Source organism: Dryobates pubescens, chromosome 25, assembly GCF_014839835.1.
Source record: "Dryobates pubescens isolate bDryPub1 chromosome 25, bDryPub1.pri, whole genome shotgun sequence".
Lineage (NCBI taxonomy): Eukaryota > Metazoa > Chordata > Aves > Piciformes > Picidae > Dryobates > Dryobates pubescens.
Window position 1 is genome coordinate 9,948,817 of NC_071636.1, and position 18,101 is coordinate 9,966,917.

At 41.4% G+C, this 18,101-nt stretch overlaps 1 protein-coding gene across 1 annotated transcript in view; it reads left to right on the forward strand.

Annotated features, from left to right (window-relative positions):
• TMEM132C (transmembrane protein 132C) overlaps positions 1–18,101 on the forward strand; it is a 220,752-nt gene that overhangs the window by 188,233 nt on the left and 14,418 nt on the right. The window contains exon 5 of the mRNA XM_054173119.1: positions 1,933–2,076. Within this exon, the coding sequence (XP_054029094.1) occupies positions 1,933–2,076 (144 nt within the window). The remainder of the gene's footprint in view (positions 1–1,932; positions 2,077–18,101) is intronic.

Consider the following 18,101-nt stretch of genomic DNA (forward strand, 5'->3'; position numbering starts at 1 on the left):
CAACATAAGACTTTAAGGAAGCAAGGCAAAAGATTAATTTCAAAAGACATAAAGCATTTGCAGTAGCAAAAAACACACATAAAAAAATTAAAAGCAGTGAACCCAAGTGAGTTATTCAATGCTTGTTACGTTGGAAGTCTGCAGGAAGGAAGAGCAGTTGGGTCTGTAACAGAGGGTTTGTGTGTTGGTTGGGTTTTTTCCCCCAAATGTTGAGATCTGCTCCTTTTCATCTGTTTCTGGACTTGCCAAAATGCCAGTGCATGGAAAAGAAATGCTTTTGGAGCAAAATTTTCAAGTTCAGATAGCAGAAGTAAATCTCCAAAGGGCATGCTTTTCACTGCAGCACTCAGTTGCTCTAAAATGCCCAGTACCTGGCAGAATTTGTATGGGGAACAGCTGGGCATAGTCTCTTGGAAAGCCAGGAGTTCCTGAGAATGGCCTTATTTCTAAATCTGCCTCTGATTTACTGTGTTGAGTAGCTCCGTTTTCATATGTATTGTAGGAATTACTTAGGGTTCCTAAATTTCTAGAACAGCCAACATTCCTTTTTTTAACTGGGGTGGGTTTTTTTGAAGTTTGCTGGGATTTCTTACAAGAGCTGCAGGAGAACCTGAGAAATAACAGATTACAAGATGAAAAGAAAATCTGACCTAGATTTCAGACTCACTATACTTGAATTGAAAACAGTATCAACAGTAGCAGTGCCCCATTTTGCTACTCTTGACATCAGTGGTTTCAGTCCTCGTGACTTTAGTGCTGAGGAGTCTGCTGAATATTTTATTCACTTTATAGAATTGGAAGTTGAAAAGCTGCAGAAAAGCTGCAGAAAAGCTGCAGAAAACTTCAAAGTTCTTCTTGCATGGGAATCTTGGGAATATGGTATTGAAACAGTTCAGGAGTTAGTAGAGTTGATGGTGCATTGAAAGGCTTTTTTTTTATAGGCCATGGCCCCAGTTCAAGCGTCGAATTTCCTTGTTATTTTCCCTGCAGTTAACAGCATCACTAACTACTCCTGGAGTCCTTACATAGCTTCATTGGCTATATCAAAGGAAATTAAATAATCTTGAAACGATTCCAGAGACAGAGTTCACAGAGAGGCCCTGTCTTTGGGCCTAGATTCAAAGAGCAGTCTTTCTTCCTTTGGAGAGTCTTGTAGGCTGTCCCAAATATTTCCCTTCAAATCCAGTTTAGTGAAAACTCTGAGCTCATGTTTTGAAAGCTAAGTATTGGTGAAATCCCCACATACTTTAAAAAGAGAAGCTAGCTGTGATGTGTGCCTGTCTGGACTGAATTTAGCTGCAGTCGTGTTCTTTGCTGTTTATCAGTGTGCGCTGCAGCTGGCTGTGGTAGTTAGCAGATAAAATAAAACTGGAGTTTTGCTACATTTTACCAAGTTACAGCTGTCCAAAGATGAGATCAGATCTTCAGCTGCAGAATCAAAGAATTATAAGGGTCAGAAGGGAGCTCAGGAGATCATCTAGTCCGATCACAATGCTAGATCAGGTTCACTCAGACCAGGTTGCACAGGATGGTGTCCGGGTGAGTTTGGAATGACTCAAGAGATGGATATTCCACAGCCTCTCTGGGCAGTCTGTTCCAGTGCTCCAACACTCTCAAAGTAAAAAAGGAGGCGAAAGTTCTTCCCAGAGAGAGTTGTTAGCCATTGGAATGGGCTGCCCAGGGAGGTGGTGGAATCACCATCCCTGGAGGTGTTCAAGAGGGGATTGGATGTGGCACTTGGTGCCATGGTCTAGTAGTCATGAGGTGTTGGGTGACAGGTTGGACTTGATGATCTTCGAGGTCTTTTCCAACCTTGTTGATTCTGTGATTCTATAATTCATCTTTTTAAAGTCCAGTTGAAGAGCTGATGCTTGCCTTTTAGGAATCTCTTTAGCTGTCTCTGAACATGGCTGTGCTTTGTTTTGTGTACAGGACACAGAAATTCTGAACACCGCAATCCTCACAGGAAAAACAGTGGCAGTGCCCATCAAAGTGGTCTCCATTGAGGAGAACAGTGCTGTGACAGACATCTCTGAGTCAGTGGAGTGCAAATCCTCTGATGAAGACGTCATTAAAGTAAGTTCATGCCATGTATTGGTTTCTGAAATGTCATGTCTTTTTATACACAAAATGACAACCACTGAATCTGCTCCTGCAAATTAATTCTGTAACTGTTTTGAAAGAATAAGGAGAAAGATTTATAAGAAAAGAGAAAGTTAGATGCAACAGCACAGCCACCACACGGAGTTCCAGGAGAATTTCAGTGTTTCATTTTTATTTGTGTCCTAATTTTAAAATGCCTTGATAATGTCACCTCAGGTCCACTGTGTGCAGAGTTAATTCACTGCAAAACCAGCTCTGCTGTTAGTATTGCCTCTCCAGATGTTCCTTATCACCTTTCCAGCTGCGTTTATCACCTCCACGGCTGCATCAGTGCAATGGTTTGGTCAAGCCTTCCCCAGCAACTGCAATGCAAAGTCATCCTGGTTGACTTAACATTCTGCTGAGAGCTGTTTTGAATTAACAATTTGCTTCTGTGCAGAGGAGGCTAGAAAGCATTCACATAACCAGCCCATCAGTTTAGCACTTGCAGCTGAATGTCATACAGTAACAAACACCAGTGAGCTGGTATTGTCTTAAGGCAACACAGCTATTTCTGCTGTGCATATGTAGTCAAAGCCCTGAAGGAAATGCTCCCTGGTGCAGGGAGTCGCTACAAAGACAATGCTCTGCATGGATCCTGTTGCACTTGCCACACAGGACTCAGCCTGGTCTTTGAGCAAGGCTGGTGTTACCCTTGGTCTATAAGCTCTTTTGAAGAGGGATTTTATTATTTTGCACTATTGTACAGCATATAGCACTGTGGGCTTTGTGATGGTACTCATGAGGTGTCTTTAATATGCTGTCAGCTCTCTTGGATGTATAATACACAAATAGTAACACTGCACTGTTACGTATCAGTCAGTGCCGTTTGTAGGTTCATGCAAAGCAATAAAAGAACTGTGAACTTGCAGGATCCAGCAGTCTGCTGCACTATTGAGTTTATGTGGAAGCATTTATTATACCAGTAACCAAGTAGGTGGGAAAAAATAGTTATACTTTGAACTAATGAAGCCATTATAGAAGACTTTTACAGAAAGCTTTCTGCTTTCAGTAGGTCCTTCAGAGCCAAAAAAACACCTCTCCAGTTTCCTGGAGCTTGAAGTGCTCCCATATATCAAATGCCTCACAGAGTTTTTAATTTCCATGAATTCCTGTTAACCTTTATTCCTAAGGCAGCCACCTAATTGCAAATCAAAATAAAAGCTGAAATTTAGTTTATCCTGATTGTAACCTTATTGGAGAGTTGCATTCCCACGTAATAGGAAATAGAAAACAGCATTCACAGATTAAAGAAACTGAAATTCAGGAAAGGACTACTCTGATCACCCAGATTAGCCATCCTGCTTAAACAGCTCCCAAAATATCACCAAGTATCACAGTATCACTAAGGTTGGAAGAGACCTCAAGGATCATTGAGTCCAACCTGTCACCACAGACCTCATGACTAGACCATGGCACCAAGTGCCATGTCCAGTCTCCGCTTGAACACCTCCAGGGAGTTCTTTCCAGCAGTGAAAATGCCAAATATCTCATCCTTCTGTTCAAAGGAAGACTCAGATCAAGGGAAAAGAAAAAGTATTTCTGATGGGCATTTGTTACACATCACCAGATGATGCATAGAAAATGACAGCACAATGATTTCCCAAATAAAAATCCTTTTGCAGAAATGATTTCTGGGTGGTGTTGTTGTTTTGGTTTTTTTGTTTGGTTGGGTTTTTTTTAAATATAGCTTCAGAGCAGATTGATCAAGGAACAAATGAAATTCCCAAATCTTACCCAAAAAAAAAAAAAGAGTGGATTTTGCTGTAATTGCAGCACAGCCTGGACTATTGCAGGTCTCCAACAATTTGTTTGGAAAGAATGTTTTCTTGAAGCACTGTGTCCCTTTATTAGCACTTGGGACCCTGCTGTGCTCTTCTTTTATTTTCTATAGAAATAATTTATCTCCACTAAAAGGGTTTCTTAAAATGGAGCCTGTCTGCACAATCAGAACATTTTAAAGCAGCTTCTAGAAGCCTCCCTGTCTGGCCACTCTGAAGTTGCAATGAAACAAATAACTGGAGGCTAACACACGGTGTTTATTGGATCGGCTAGAGAAATTTTTCAGGTGCAATTTCTTCCTCTTCAGAAATGTTTTGAAGTAGCTCAGATGAAGAGAGAAGCTACCTTCTGTGTGTTTAGAAATACATGCAGAATCTCTGGAGGGATGCATCTGTGACACGAGTGCGAACCGCTCTAAAACATACAGCCCGTTAAAAAATAGAGTTCAATGAAATGCTTTGACAAAAAAGCTTTATCATCTCATCATAAAGGAAAAAGGGGTCTTTATTTCATCTAGAATATTCCTGCTTCCAGGAAATTTCTTTACATGGGGAAATGAGGTTTGAGGTTCAAGTCAAATTGACATGTTCATATTGGTTCTGATTTATAAAGCACTCAGAAAGCTTCAAATGGAGCTCAACGGCCTTTCATCCTAATTCATTTTGAATTTTCCCATCAAGCTTTTATGTTAAGTTCTTTGGATATATCATCTTCCTCTGTAAAATACTCTTTTAGAGACCTTGTTGGGAGTTTTATTCTGTTGGGAACAAAAAAAAAAAAAAAAGAAGAAAAAAAGTCCAGTCATAAGTTGCATCTCTTGAGAAAAGATCATGGTACCTTCAACAGAGATTATCTGCATGTGTTTACAGTGCCTCTTCTTGAGTATCCCATCATAGCAGATCCAATACATGTTTACAGGGATGAAAGACTGTAGATTAGTTTAAACCACAGACTAAGAAAACAAAAGAGTTGCTGATGAGAGCTGTTTAATACTCAGATGTGTTACCAACTAGAGGATCACACAGATCTTTTTGTTTGATTTCAGTTGTGTGGAATTTCTGATAATTTGGGATTTGGGTGAGAAGGTGAAGGTGATCAATATTTATTAGGCCTTGGCTTGTAATACTTAGTCACCAAATAAATGCCTGTTTATATTTGTCTATTAGGCTCATATGAAGAGCCTAAAGGTAATGTTTCTGCCCAGCAATTTGAGTGGCCATGAGATAAAAGCTTATTTATATCAGTTTTTACAATGGCTTCAGTTTGGCTGCAATTGCATTATGTTCAGTAACAAAGCCCAATGGAAATCTAAACCTTAGATATATCTACAAATAACAGGTAATAGTTTCCCCAGTGATAAGCGTGGTCTGAGGCAGCTCCGTGCACGGTTTGTGTCCTGTCTTAATCTGCTGACTACTGCTCCTTTTACTTTTTTTTTATTGTCTCACAGTTTCAGCTCTTTACTTCCAAATTTACAGTTGATTTAATGAACTTTCAAAGTCTTTGAAAGCTCTAGACCTTCACACAGTGGTCCAACCTTTTAAAGAAGTGGACACACAATTTATTACAGCACTAAAAGTGTAGCAACAGTCAGATTTTACTTTGCTAAGCTGGAATTTACCAATAGGACCCATATATCTGGATCCATTAATAGTAATTGCAGCTGCAGGCATAGGCTCCTTCACATCCTCTGGAAATTCAAGTGGAACATGGCTGCTTTTGCTGGTGCTTGTGCGGTTTGCACAAGACCAAATAATGCTCTAGGTTCCCAGGTCACTGGCGGCTAGAATAGATGTGGTTACATGCTGCGAAGAAGAGCCACAGTTTCAGGAGACTGGCAATATCTTGTGATGTTTGTAGTTTGAAAATACTTGGCAGTGCTTATGAACTCAAGGATTTTTTATTATGTTTTTAGAATAGAATAGAATAGAATAGAATAGAATTGAATTGAATTGAATTGAATTGAATTGAATTGAATTGAATTGAATTGAATTGAATTGAATTGAATTAACCAGGGTGGAAGAGACCTTTGAGATCATTGAGTCCAACCTATCATCCAACACCACCTAATCAACTAAACCATGGCACCAAGCACGCCCTCCAGTCTCTTCCTAAACACCTCCATTGATGGTGACTCCACCACCTCCCTGGGCAGCCCATTCCAATGACCAATCACTCTCTCTATGAAGAATTTCCTAACATCCAGCCCAAAGATCCGCTGGTGCAGCTTGAGACTGTGTCCTCTTGTTCTGATGCTGGTTGCCTGGGAGAAGAGACCAATCCCCACCTGGCTACAACCTCCCTTCAGGAAGTTGTAGAGGGCAATAAGGTCTCCCCTGAGCCTCCTCTTCTCCAGGCTAAGCAACCCCAGTTCCCTCATAGGGCTTGTGCTCCAAACCCCTCCCCAGCTTTTTTGCCCTTCTGGACACGTTCCAGCAAGTCAACATCTTTCCTAAACTGAGGGGCCCAGAACTGGACACAGTACTCAAAGTGTGGCTTAATCAGTGCTGAGTGCAGGGGCAGAATGAACTCCCTGCTTCTGCTGGCCACAGTGTTCCTGCTACAGGCCAGGATGCCATTGACCTTCTTGGCCACCTGGGCACACTGCTGGCTCATGTTCAGCTTACTGTTGACCAGTACCCCCAGGTCCCTTTCTGCCTGGCCGCTCTCCAGCCACTCTGACCCCAGCCTCTAGCACTGCACGGGGTTGTTGTGGCCAACGTGTAGAATAACCTGGGTTGTATTTCATGATTCTTAGACTAGCTTTTTCCTTCATGTATGTGAGGGACTGCTGTATAAATGGTATTGTGTTCCTCTCATATTGCTGTTATTTATAATTGGTAAATGAAAAGCTAGATACTAGTCTCAGTGTATTAACCTTGAACTACCCTCTAAAGACCTCATTTACTGTTTCTTTGACTCTTTAAAAGGCATTAACAGCTTTGAGATGAATTCAGACCAAAACATGGATTCAGATAGCACTAATCCAGATGTGCATATACTTTGGTTGTTACTGGAAACAGAAACATGGATCCCACCTTTAAGATGTCCCTCAGTAGTTGTCAATGAACAGTGGGCTCTTGGTTTCATTGGGATTGATGAGTAGGGGATGACATTAACTCCAGGTAAAGGCCACTTCAAGCACGTCAGGAATTTCCGTTAGGAGCTAAATTCCGGGACAGTTCACAGCTGTCCCTCTCTTGTCACAGTGACTTGAAACAAAATCCCAGATCAAAGCAACAGTAAACTGTTGGGGGCTGAAAATCTTAGTAGAGAGCTTTATGGCTGAACTCTAACTTAATAGCTGGAAAAGACTGGCACTACTGCTGGTATCAACACTTTCAGAGCAATAGTGATGGGACTTATGACACCTGTCAAGGTTACACATCTTGTTTAAAGGCCCAATCCAGTAATCATTTACACACATGAGTAACTTTATGGTGAATACTGCTGACATAAGGGAACATACTCACATGGAATAGTCATTTAGGATTCATAAATGTCTCAGAGATTTTGCAATTTGTGGCAGGAACAGTTTATGAAATGAAATTAATTCTTATTCTATAGACACAAACTCCTGTCGAGTTGTCTGCTGTCCATTTGTGAGTCTGTTCACAGTAAAGGTCAGTCTGGATGCTGGGTAGCACATGATGCAGGAAAGTCTCTCTTTGGCAGTAAAGAAGCTAACAGATGGATGTATTCATAACAGATAAATTAGAGAGTTGTGTATTAATTGTAATACTTTATTTTAAAATTGTGTATCTGGGACCATTTCACAATACCCTATTTATTAATGAAAAGTCATCAACACTTTGTTATTTAGATTATGCTTTGCTATTGTCTTAGTGTATCCAATCCCACACAAATAGCTATACTTCAAACTCTTCAGTTTATTTAGTTACAAAGACATTTCAGTCACAGAATCACAGAATCACCAAGGTTGGAAGAGACCTCAAAGATCATCGAGTCCAACCTGCCACCACAGACCTCATGACTAAACCATAGCACCAAGTGCCACATCCAGTCCCCTCTTGAACACCTCCAGGCATGGTGACTCCACCACCTCCTAGGGCAGCCCATTCCAATGGGCAGTCACTCTCAGTGAAGAACTTTCTCCTCACCTCCAGCCTAAACTTCCCCTGGTGCAGCTTGAGACTGTGTCCTCTTGTTCTGGTGCTGGTTGCCTGGGAGAAGAGACCAACCCCCTCCTGGCTACAACCACCCTTCAAGTAGTTGTAGACAGCAATAAGGTCTCCCCTGAGCCTCCTCTTCTCTAGGCTAAACAATCCCAGCTCCCTCAGCCTCTCCTCACAGGGCTTGTGCTCAAGGCCTCTCACCAGCCTTGTTGCCCTTCTCTGGACAAGTTCAACTGTCCTCTTCCTTCTTTCCAGTACTTGCAAAACTTGAAATGTTTTTAGAACTAAATACAGAAGCACTGTTTTCACTTTGATGGGCAGAGGAATCACTAGTTAACAGCATCCATGGGCATTTTTATTAGAAGTTGAGTTAGTGACTTTTCTACCAGTAGGTTAAATGCAGGGCCAAGCTGAGTAGCTGAACTATAGGCAGCTATTAGAGAACTCTTTCAGACTCAGTCCTGCACTCATTAAATCTATCAGGAAGGCTCACCATGAAGTTTAAATGCTGAGGGAAAGTCTCTAAGGCTTCTTAATTTCTCATCAAGGTACTATGGCTATTCCAGAAAAAGGAAAAAAAGGTTTAACAAAACTAAGACCTATGGATGCCCTTTCATTGTTTAGGCACCAAACAGAAAGGTGCTTACTCTGACTCCAATCTGTAAGGGCTCAGCTGGTCCCTCGATGCCTTTGAACTTTCTAGACATAAAACCACAAGAGAGCAAAAGAAGTTCCCAGGGAATGGGAACAGGTGTTGACAGAAATATTGTTGTGATGGAAGGGTGTGAAGTGTTATGTTACAAAAAGTGCTAGTGCTGTAATACATATATAAACCTGTACATATAAAACCTGTATGAACATGAATGGGAATCAGGGTGTGACTGTTCTTACCTGGTCCACTGCAGTGCTAAAGGATATGGAAATCCTCAAGCTTGATAAAGAAGGGCCTAGATATCTGCTGTGTTGCTCTCCACAAGGCTAGTTCAAGATGTGGTTCTTTTCCTCTTGAAATGAAATGTTGCACCATGAGCACTACAGAACTGATCTTGTACCTCTGGTCCTAAACATAGCTTGGAGATAATTGTACTTGGTTCAGTGAAACATTATAACAGATACTGCCAAAATATAAAAATGGGGAATCTCAGAGGAAAGGCAAATCTGCTCAAAACAAAGCTTCCCATGGCATCTAACATTTTGTCGCTGTACTTTCTCACCAGCAGCATCTGGAGGCAGATAACGATATGGTGGGTTGTGATGAAGTGTGATGCAGATGATGATTTCAAGGGGAAGCAGAGTTTCAGAAGACTTTTTGCCCATCAGAAACCCTGGCACATCACAGGCACATTGCATTTCTCCACACACACCTTTCAGCTCCTGTTGCACTGGGGCAGGGTAAGGCTCCAAACTTGCATTGTGTTTCTGCACCTCAGTATACACATACATATGGGGCTTTATTGCAAAGCCTTCAAGACTTAGAGGATTTAGGGCTTCACATTATGTTTTTAAGTGCAAGCTATAGGAAAAAATAAAAACAAGGGGCTGGCTATAAAGAACTGGTTATTCATACCAGCTCTTTTCATCAGGGTAGAACACTAACTTCCAATGAAAAGCTCCTATGGTGAATATAATGCAATTGATTTATTGCTCATTTTTTACTCAGCTCAAATAAACCTCTATTTGGAGTTGGTTAGGGAGGTGCAACTGTTGTAGAGTTGAGTGTGCTGAATAGCAAGTAGGTAGATAAACTTGTGATTAAAATGGGTCTCATTCCCATCTCAATCCTGTAAAACAAAGGGAGAAATGCAAAGTCACACTGGATGGGCTTTCCAGGAATTGAGCGTGGCCTAATAATAGAGAGGCCATATTCTGTTCAGTCACTTTAATGTAATGCTCTCTTCTGTGGTTTTATGGCAGTCCTACAAGCATGGAGAGGTCAATCTAAACAACAGCACCTACAGCCAGTCCTCCTCCACTGTAATATGCAGGCAGCTGCTCATGGAGGATTAATGCCCCTTTCAGATGCTTCAGCCCACACAGTCAAAACTGGCAGTATTCTCATTTTAAAAATAAAGTAGTTGTATAACTTACTGAAAGTGATGTAGAAAAGTTGGACTCCTCCTTGTAAGGTGCCTCTGTATTCATTCTCAGGCTTGCAAGTTTTCCTTTGGCTAGCTCCAGAATCAGGATCTAAAAGCTCAGTCCATGAGACACCATGCTGAGAGCCAGCACAGCAATGCTGCTTTTGAATCCTGAGCTAGGGTCTTTGTGCAGGGCTATAGGGCACACTAGCAGGCTCTGTCATATCCCCAGAATGGTGCAGATGCCCTCAAGAGTAACCACAGACAACCTTCCTGAAGTTTATGTTGGGTAGCTGATGAACCACAAACACAGTTGCTACTCACCACACCCTAACAGAGCCAGGAAAGCCCTCAAAAGCAGACCCTGTATCCCTTTGTTAGTCCAAACCCAGCAGCCTATTCCTCTGATGGCTCCTTTTTCCTCTTCTGATACTATGTGTTCCTGTGATTTGTGTGAAGCTGAAAAGCTTTAAAACTGGGAAAGAAAGTCACAGCGTGGAGACTCCATTGTTTTGCTGTTCTGAAGCCCTGTGACTTTGCAGGCTTTTATTCTGGTGAATCTAATATGTTATGTTATATTCTGAAGAGAATTGCAAATAGAAAGTCCACCTCCTTGCCCTCCTCCATACTTTTCACAGTCCTGTGATTTACTAGGATCAATATACATCAGCAGAGCGGAAAAGCTTCAGAGGAGCTTTAGAAAGATGAAGCTTTACCACACATTTCTGTCAGATGCAAATACAGCATATAGGCCAGCAATATGGGGAGCTTTCCCAGAAGATGTTATATCATTTATGTATACCACTACTCCCAAGCAGTCAGCCTCTGTGGAAATTGAAACTCAAAATGGACATGGTCTGAGGTACTTAAATTCAGCAATAAAAGTTGTAAATACCTTGCCATCACATAATATGCAAAACTTTCAAGGGCAGCTGAAGAAACTTCTAAACCATATCCTTTCAGACTTCTTTCCCTATCATCTCGTGCCTTCACCCAGCTCACTACCTGCGTTAGTGATGTCAGGATGGAGAACCCAAATGAAAAAAACACCAAAGCTGAGTGGCAATAGCAGTGCCTCAAGTTCCACAGAAAGTGCTTCAAAACCAACTTCAAAGCTGAAAGATCAAGACCAGGAAAGTATATGGAAGAAATAACTTCAGTTCTTGTGACAGCTGTAGATCTGATGGGGAGATAAGCAGTTTTTTCGCTCGAGTGACAGAGTCAGAAGAAATGATGGTTCCCTTCTCCTTTCCTTTTCTGCCAATAGTTGTGATTTACAGCTTGTGAATTTGTGCATTGTAGATACATATTAAGTTAGAAAATTACTCAGATTGTGATGTTCTCAAATGTGCAACTGCTGTCTCAAGTGCATGCATGGATGGAAGCAAAAGTCCCTACATTCCCCCTGTGGTCCTGCTTTACGAAGGAAGATATTTGGGGCCATGCTGCATGCAGAGCCTGGCGTATCCCTAGTGAGTGGGAGCCAAACTTGCTGTTTGGCCCCATTTTTACAAATTACTTGACTGGAGAGTGCACAAAACAAGACAGATTCTGTTTTACGTGATAATGCTCTCTGCAGAGAGCTCCTGTGGCTCAGCACAGCTACAGTTCAGCTTCAAAAACTGGTCATTTGGGAGCAAAGAGATGCCCTGCAGTCTCAGCTGGCATTTTGTGCCCCTTTTACTCTCTCAGTTCTGTCGTAGTGAATGATATTCAGTTAGTGAAATGTACTGGTTCTGCTCTGCAAAGCTGCCAGCAAAATCTCTGTAATGAGATTAGATAATGTACTGCCTTTTCCCTAAGAAATGCTCTCTAGCTTTGGGGGTTTTCAACTTCATTTTGCTAATCTGACTGCTGATACTGAAAATGCAGACCCTTCCCAGCAAAGAGGGTCCAAATGGCTTCTAAACTATGGCCCTGATTTTACAGAGTTCTCCTCTCCTTCAGTGCTCAGGGCTCAATCCTATGTTATTAGTGCAGGTTGTTGGGAACTTTGCCTGAGGACTGATCTCAGGGATTGAAGCTGAGTTTGGAATGTGGCAGCTGTTTACAAGCACTGAGCAGCACCAGTGCACAAGCCCACTGACAACTGGAGACAGACAGTTGTAAGAGAAGCAGAATGAGGCTTATATCAGTTATTAAAGTGTGATACCTGCCCTGCTGCCTCATCACAGTTTCCAGGATGGGAGTAATCATTCCTCATCTATTTCAGGAAACAAATTCATAGAATCCTTGAACACAGGTTGGAAGGGACCTCAAGGATCATCTGGTCCAACCTTTCTTGGGATAAGCACAGTCATAATTTCTCCCCAGACCTCTCTATTCCCATCTGTAAGGATGTTGTTTCCTACTGAAGGGGTTGGGAAAAGCCAATGAAGGATGAAACCACAGGGCTGCCCACCTCCAATCTCTCAGTGAGGCACTGAAGGAGAGCATGGCTGCTTTCACCTCCGGCCTCCTGCTCAGGTGTGCAGCCAAAAAAGCACGAGATGGGGAATTGAGAAGTTGGTGCATGTGAGTGGGGGGAAAAATACCCATAACCCAAAACTCTTAGAAAAAAATAATAATAAATTACAAATCCAAAACCTGCAGACTTTTGCACAAAGCAATAGTGGTTAATTGCAATTCTGAACCTCTCTATTGCAGCCCACGACAGACTGCCAAGAAGGGATCTCACATATCAAACCACTGGGAGCTGGCTGATGAAGTGTAAGCCAGGACCCTGCCCCATTTCCCCCATCACACACACACACATCTCTAATGCTGTAACCACTAATTTTTTGTAGTCCCAGCATTCCAGCATGCAAAAAAAAAAAAAAACCAAACAAAAAAGTTGCCTGTATTCAGGCTTCCCCTGTTAAGGGGCACAACTCAAAAAAATAATAATAAAAAAATAGTTATGCTCCTGCCACAAATAAAGTGCAAAAACCAAGCTGTGTTTAGGTACCCAACACATGTGTGTGTGTGTGTGTGCAGGTATATATATGCACTAAATTTAAAAAAGAAAAAGAAAACATGGACAAAAATGTCCCTTATGGGTTTTTTTGCAGCCAGACATTTGCTTTTGGTGGGTTGTAGGGGAAAACAACTCTCAGGGCTATTCTTGCCCACAATGTGAAAAATCAAACATTTCATTTATGAAGATGACAGTCTTAGCAGTGTTAAGTCTGCATTGCTGCCTTTACCTTTATGCTGGAGGGAGTTTTTGGCTTCACTTTCTGAGTCACTGAGCACAGCTTCAGTTGTTGTCAATGGCAAGTCAAGTTACACCAGCAATTAGCAACTCCTGTAATGGATGCTTCCATTTTAAAGGCTGTTCTAACAGTGTCTGTAAGCTGTAAATATCATTCCAGAGATCATGGAAGAGCTCAGGTCTGAAGCTTTAACTCTTACCACACTGAAATAGTTTAACATGAAAAAAATAAATAAAGAAATAAGAAGAAGAATAGCATGGACCTTGAGACAGCTTCCATTTTCCAGTAGCAGGTTATTGATTGTTCAGGATTACGCAGCCAGGCATTGAAGTTCTTCTTATGAAGCAGTTGCTGTCAATGAATCTTCATGTAACATAGAAGTTCCTATTTGAATAAACCCATGGTGTTTAATTGGAATCAAGGCTAGAGAGCCATATAGAGTCTCACACAAAACCTCTAGGATTTAATAGAGGATAATTCCCTTTCTACAGAGGATGTTGTTAAAAAAAATAATATGTAAAAATCTTAGAAGAAATTCTACAGCAAAGGCATGAATGCTACAGAATTCTAAAGGACTGTCCAAAAAGCTTATGGAATGATTATCACTGCCTATTATTTTCTATATATTATGTGTCAGTGGATAAGTCATCCTGGTGTTCTCTGTTCCATAATGGGATGAATGAATTTGTTCAGAAAGCTTAACCTCCACAAGCTTCAATTGCCCTTCTGGTATGTAAGAGTGATGAGACTGAGCTGAAAGACTTGGGAGTGTCATATATTTGAAAAGTGCTGAGCATCACTATTCTTTACTAATCACCCTGTGCATTTTTTCATTGAAATTGAGATTCCATTATGAAATACTGGGGGGGAAAGGGGGGGAAATCTTTCTGCTCCTGGAACTGCTTTCATAAATATTTAAACATTTATGTAACTTTTTAATATTTTAGCAACATTTACATTAGTGTAAAAGAAATGGGTAAATGGGTTGGCACAACAAAATACAAGATTCTGAACCTGATGGATCCAAGCAGGACATCTACCATTATCCTACCTCCTTATTCCTGTTCAGTTTTGAAGTTCTGAGACTTTTAAAACCTCAGGGTATTTAGTTAAAGGCAAACCACACAGACTTCTACCTAGATAATGGACTTCTACATCACACATTTTCAGTGCTCATGAACTTGATAGGATTGCCATATTAAAATTTTCTCTCTTTGTCCTTCAGAAACTGGGCTGCTATCTCCAGATGTGAAAACCTGCAGGAGAATAAACAAGCTTAGGGTAGCCTGGACTCACAGAGTCAGTACTTCTCATTTATTTTTAGGTTTTACAGTTGTTGTTCTTTCTGTTCCTGTGTACAACAGATAGCAGACAGAACAAACAGTGTTTTGAGTTCACCCTCTTTTGAAAGACAGTCTTAACTTATATTTGACATGACATTTGTCTTTTGTAAGCTATCTGCCTCCACCAGTATTTGAATGAAGATTTCTCAGGCATTTGTACCAGAATTTAACCCAGGGAAAAAAACAAACTATATTCTTGCACAAGAGTCAGCAGCACCTTTATGGCTGCTGAGTCCAAGGCACATCCTTCCTGATGACCTCAAGCTGCTCATGCTCCCTTCTTGCAATTCTGCAATAAAGAGGTGATGGTGGGATCAAGACCTTAATCTGAAAGGAATAAGTAAAGGGAGACCCAGATTGGTAACAGTACTAGGAATCTCCTTAATATTCACTGCATCTAATCTGTTCCTTACCACATGGAAAGGTGCATCCACTCCCCACATCACAGTCACTTAGTGCCATAGGTAGTGCTTCTTGATTCCCAGGCAGTATTTTCTCAACAGCAGTTTTCTCTGTCAGCTCAGTAAAATGTGATTTGTTGCAGAGAGAATCTATCCAAGCCATTTAGAAAGGTAACGGCCTTTGTTACAAAGGGGCACAAAAGTACAGTCTCAGAAAGAAAGAAAAAAGAAAGAGAGAAAAAAAACACAACCCAAAGACAAACAAAAATCATAGAATCACAGAATGGTTTGAGTTGGAAGGGACTTCCAAGATCATCCAGCTCCAACCCCCCTGCCATAGGCAGGAACACCTCCAACTAGACCAGGTTGCTCAAAGCCCCATCCAGCCTTGCCTTCAGCACTTCCAGGGATGGGGCATCCACCGCTGCTGTGGGCAATCTCTTCCAGTGCCTCATCACCCCCACAGTGAAAAATATTTTCCTTTCATTTGATGTAAATCTACCCTCTTTCAGTTTAAAGCCATTGCCCCTGTCCTATCACTGCGTGCCCCTGTAAAAAGTCCTCTCCATCTTTCCTGTATGCTCCTTTAGGCACTGGAAGGCTGCAGTAATGTCTCCCCAGAGCCCTGCCTCCTCATCTTCCTTCCCTATTCTTCCTGTCTTTTGCTGTCTGGATTCTTTATGGTAGTTTTTATCTGGAGAGAGGAGTTAGAAAAATAGGGGAAAAAAAGAGGGAAAGTAGCTGAATGCAGCTTAATAATGAAAGAAACTGCTGAAATAGCATCAGAAAGCTCTTTAAAATGCAAAACTTCTTGATGATCTTCTACACAGAATAGAAAAAACCCAATCACTTAAAGGTGGTGGCTAAGCAGGCTCTCCCTTCATCATTTCTCACTTCTTCTGATGGCAAAGATAAAAAGCATTTTCAGAGGGAAGACGTTTTCATAGTAAAAGCATAAATACTACAGGAGATGAGAGACAGATCACTGTTCACAGAGTCGCCTCCTTCTAATTTCCTTAGACTACTGTGGGCAGGACTCACAGATGAGAGCTGGTCATTGTACTGCTCATTGACCTTCCAGAGCATTGCAAAACCCTGGAGGAAAACAGAGAGATGCTTTTATCTAGCAAAAAACCCAATGAAACTAATATACTTTTTTAATTAAAAAGAATTTGGGTTTTAATATCATGCAGTTGAGTTTATTACTCTTTTAAATCTCCCTTCTGTCCTTTCTCTGTTATTCTATGCAACAGTGTTTCAGGTTGTCCCTACCAGTCCTGTGTTTCCATCTCTTTTACCCACAGATGAGATCAGCTCAAAATAAGTTTTGCCAAGTCTGCACTGAATATCCCACAAGAAGTTGACTGTGTTGTTATTCGCATTTGAGTTCATCTGAGCTAAGGGGGGGCTGTTGAAGCACCACATAACCTCTCTCCTTTTTCTGGTGAGAAGTGTCTGCTTAACAAGTTAGACCTTAACAGAGGTGAATTGTGGCAGAATCAGGACATCTGTATTTGTTCTCCAAGGCTGAGAAATCCTTTGTAGTTTCTTTTTAGGTGATGCCACATGAAAAAAGGGCAAGGCAAGCCAACCCACCTGGTCTTACTCTGCCAGCCTGCTACAGCTGTAAGCTTAGCTGGGAAGTTTTGCTTGCAGAAGCCATAGACTGTGGAATAGCTTTATTGGACATTTCTTGAGAAGTTTTCTTAACCCTGTACATATGGACAGCACACATACACACTGTGAACTGGACACTGAGATGCTTTCTTCCCTTTCATCCCATATATAGTACTGTTTGGGAAGTCTGTTGCCTTTTTTCATCCAAAGCAATCACTGTTGCTCCAGGAATGGCTACCTGAAAGCGCCGTAAGTTCAAATGCACGCAACAATGCAACACAATGTCAGCTTTGCTCCTTCTGCACTCTCTGTGTGCTACCTCTTTATCAGAAATGGAGGACAGAAGAAAGAGCACGTGTAAGGACATTAGCAATGCTTGTACTTGGTGAAAAGAGTCATGTTTTTCTCAAAGCAACTCATAAAGGCTTGCCACTATTGCTGATGCATTGCCAGCAATAAATACTAACCTGTAGCAATTTTGCAGGCTGTGTGGTAGCTACAGCAGCCATCTCCTCAGGATGCTGTATATATTTGTTTAGCCATTTGTTTGTTGCATACCCAGGAAGGCATATAGCAGCTTTACAAATACAGATGGAGATTGGATCTCAGCCCAGAACCATTTAGGAATTGCAGTTTTGCTGCTATTGTTATTGTGGGTTTTTCTCTGGCAGTCACATTTGTTCCATTGCTAACAACACTGGGCTTTAGATACTATTAAATCCTACATCTAGACCAAACTTGGTCAGTCTGAAGCTGAGTATGTTATCACAAATCTTGTGTCAGCATGTGCATGTGGTTTGCTATCTGCAGAAATAAGCAACTTGTACAAATAACTCAGGAAGTTCATTCATCTTTGGAATCACCTCCATAGAAATTAATGGGATGGGACCACTTTCAGGACGGCAATGGTTACTGCTCCAAGCAAAATTTAATTAGATCTTACTGACAATCCTCCCAAAAACTTCTGCTCAAGGGAAGATAGGGTTAAGGAAAGAAGAGCCTGTATGAAGCTGCTTTGTCATATGTTCCAGACATGGGTTTTCTCCCCTGAGCTCACACACTGCTTTCCAGTTGGCTCTAGATGTAGTTCTGTGCACCAAGCGCAGTGCAGCATTCTGACTGTTGCTGACTAAGGCTCCTTGGGTCATGTTGTTTGCACCAGTGGGAGAAAATGGACAGAAAGAATTGAAATTACTTTCCTGAGATTACAGGTGAAAACAGAAATTAGAGTCTGTGTCAGCCAGGACTTTCTTGCACTCTGAACTTCATCGAGGATCCTGTGCCATAGGTAATATTCATACATGGGATATTATTTAGATGTGAATTCCCTTTTCACTTCAGCCATTTAAGAATTAGTATCTGATCTGAGATACGTCTCAAAGTCTCCATCTTTTGTGGAGAGACCCAG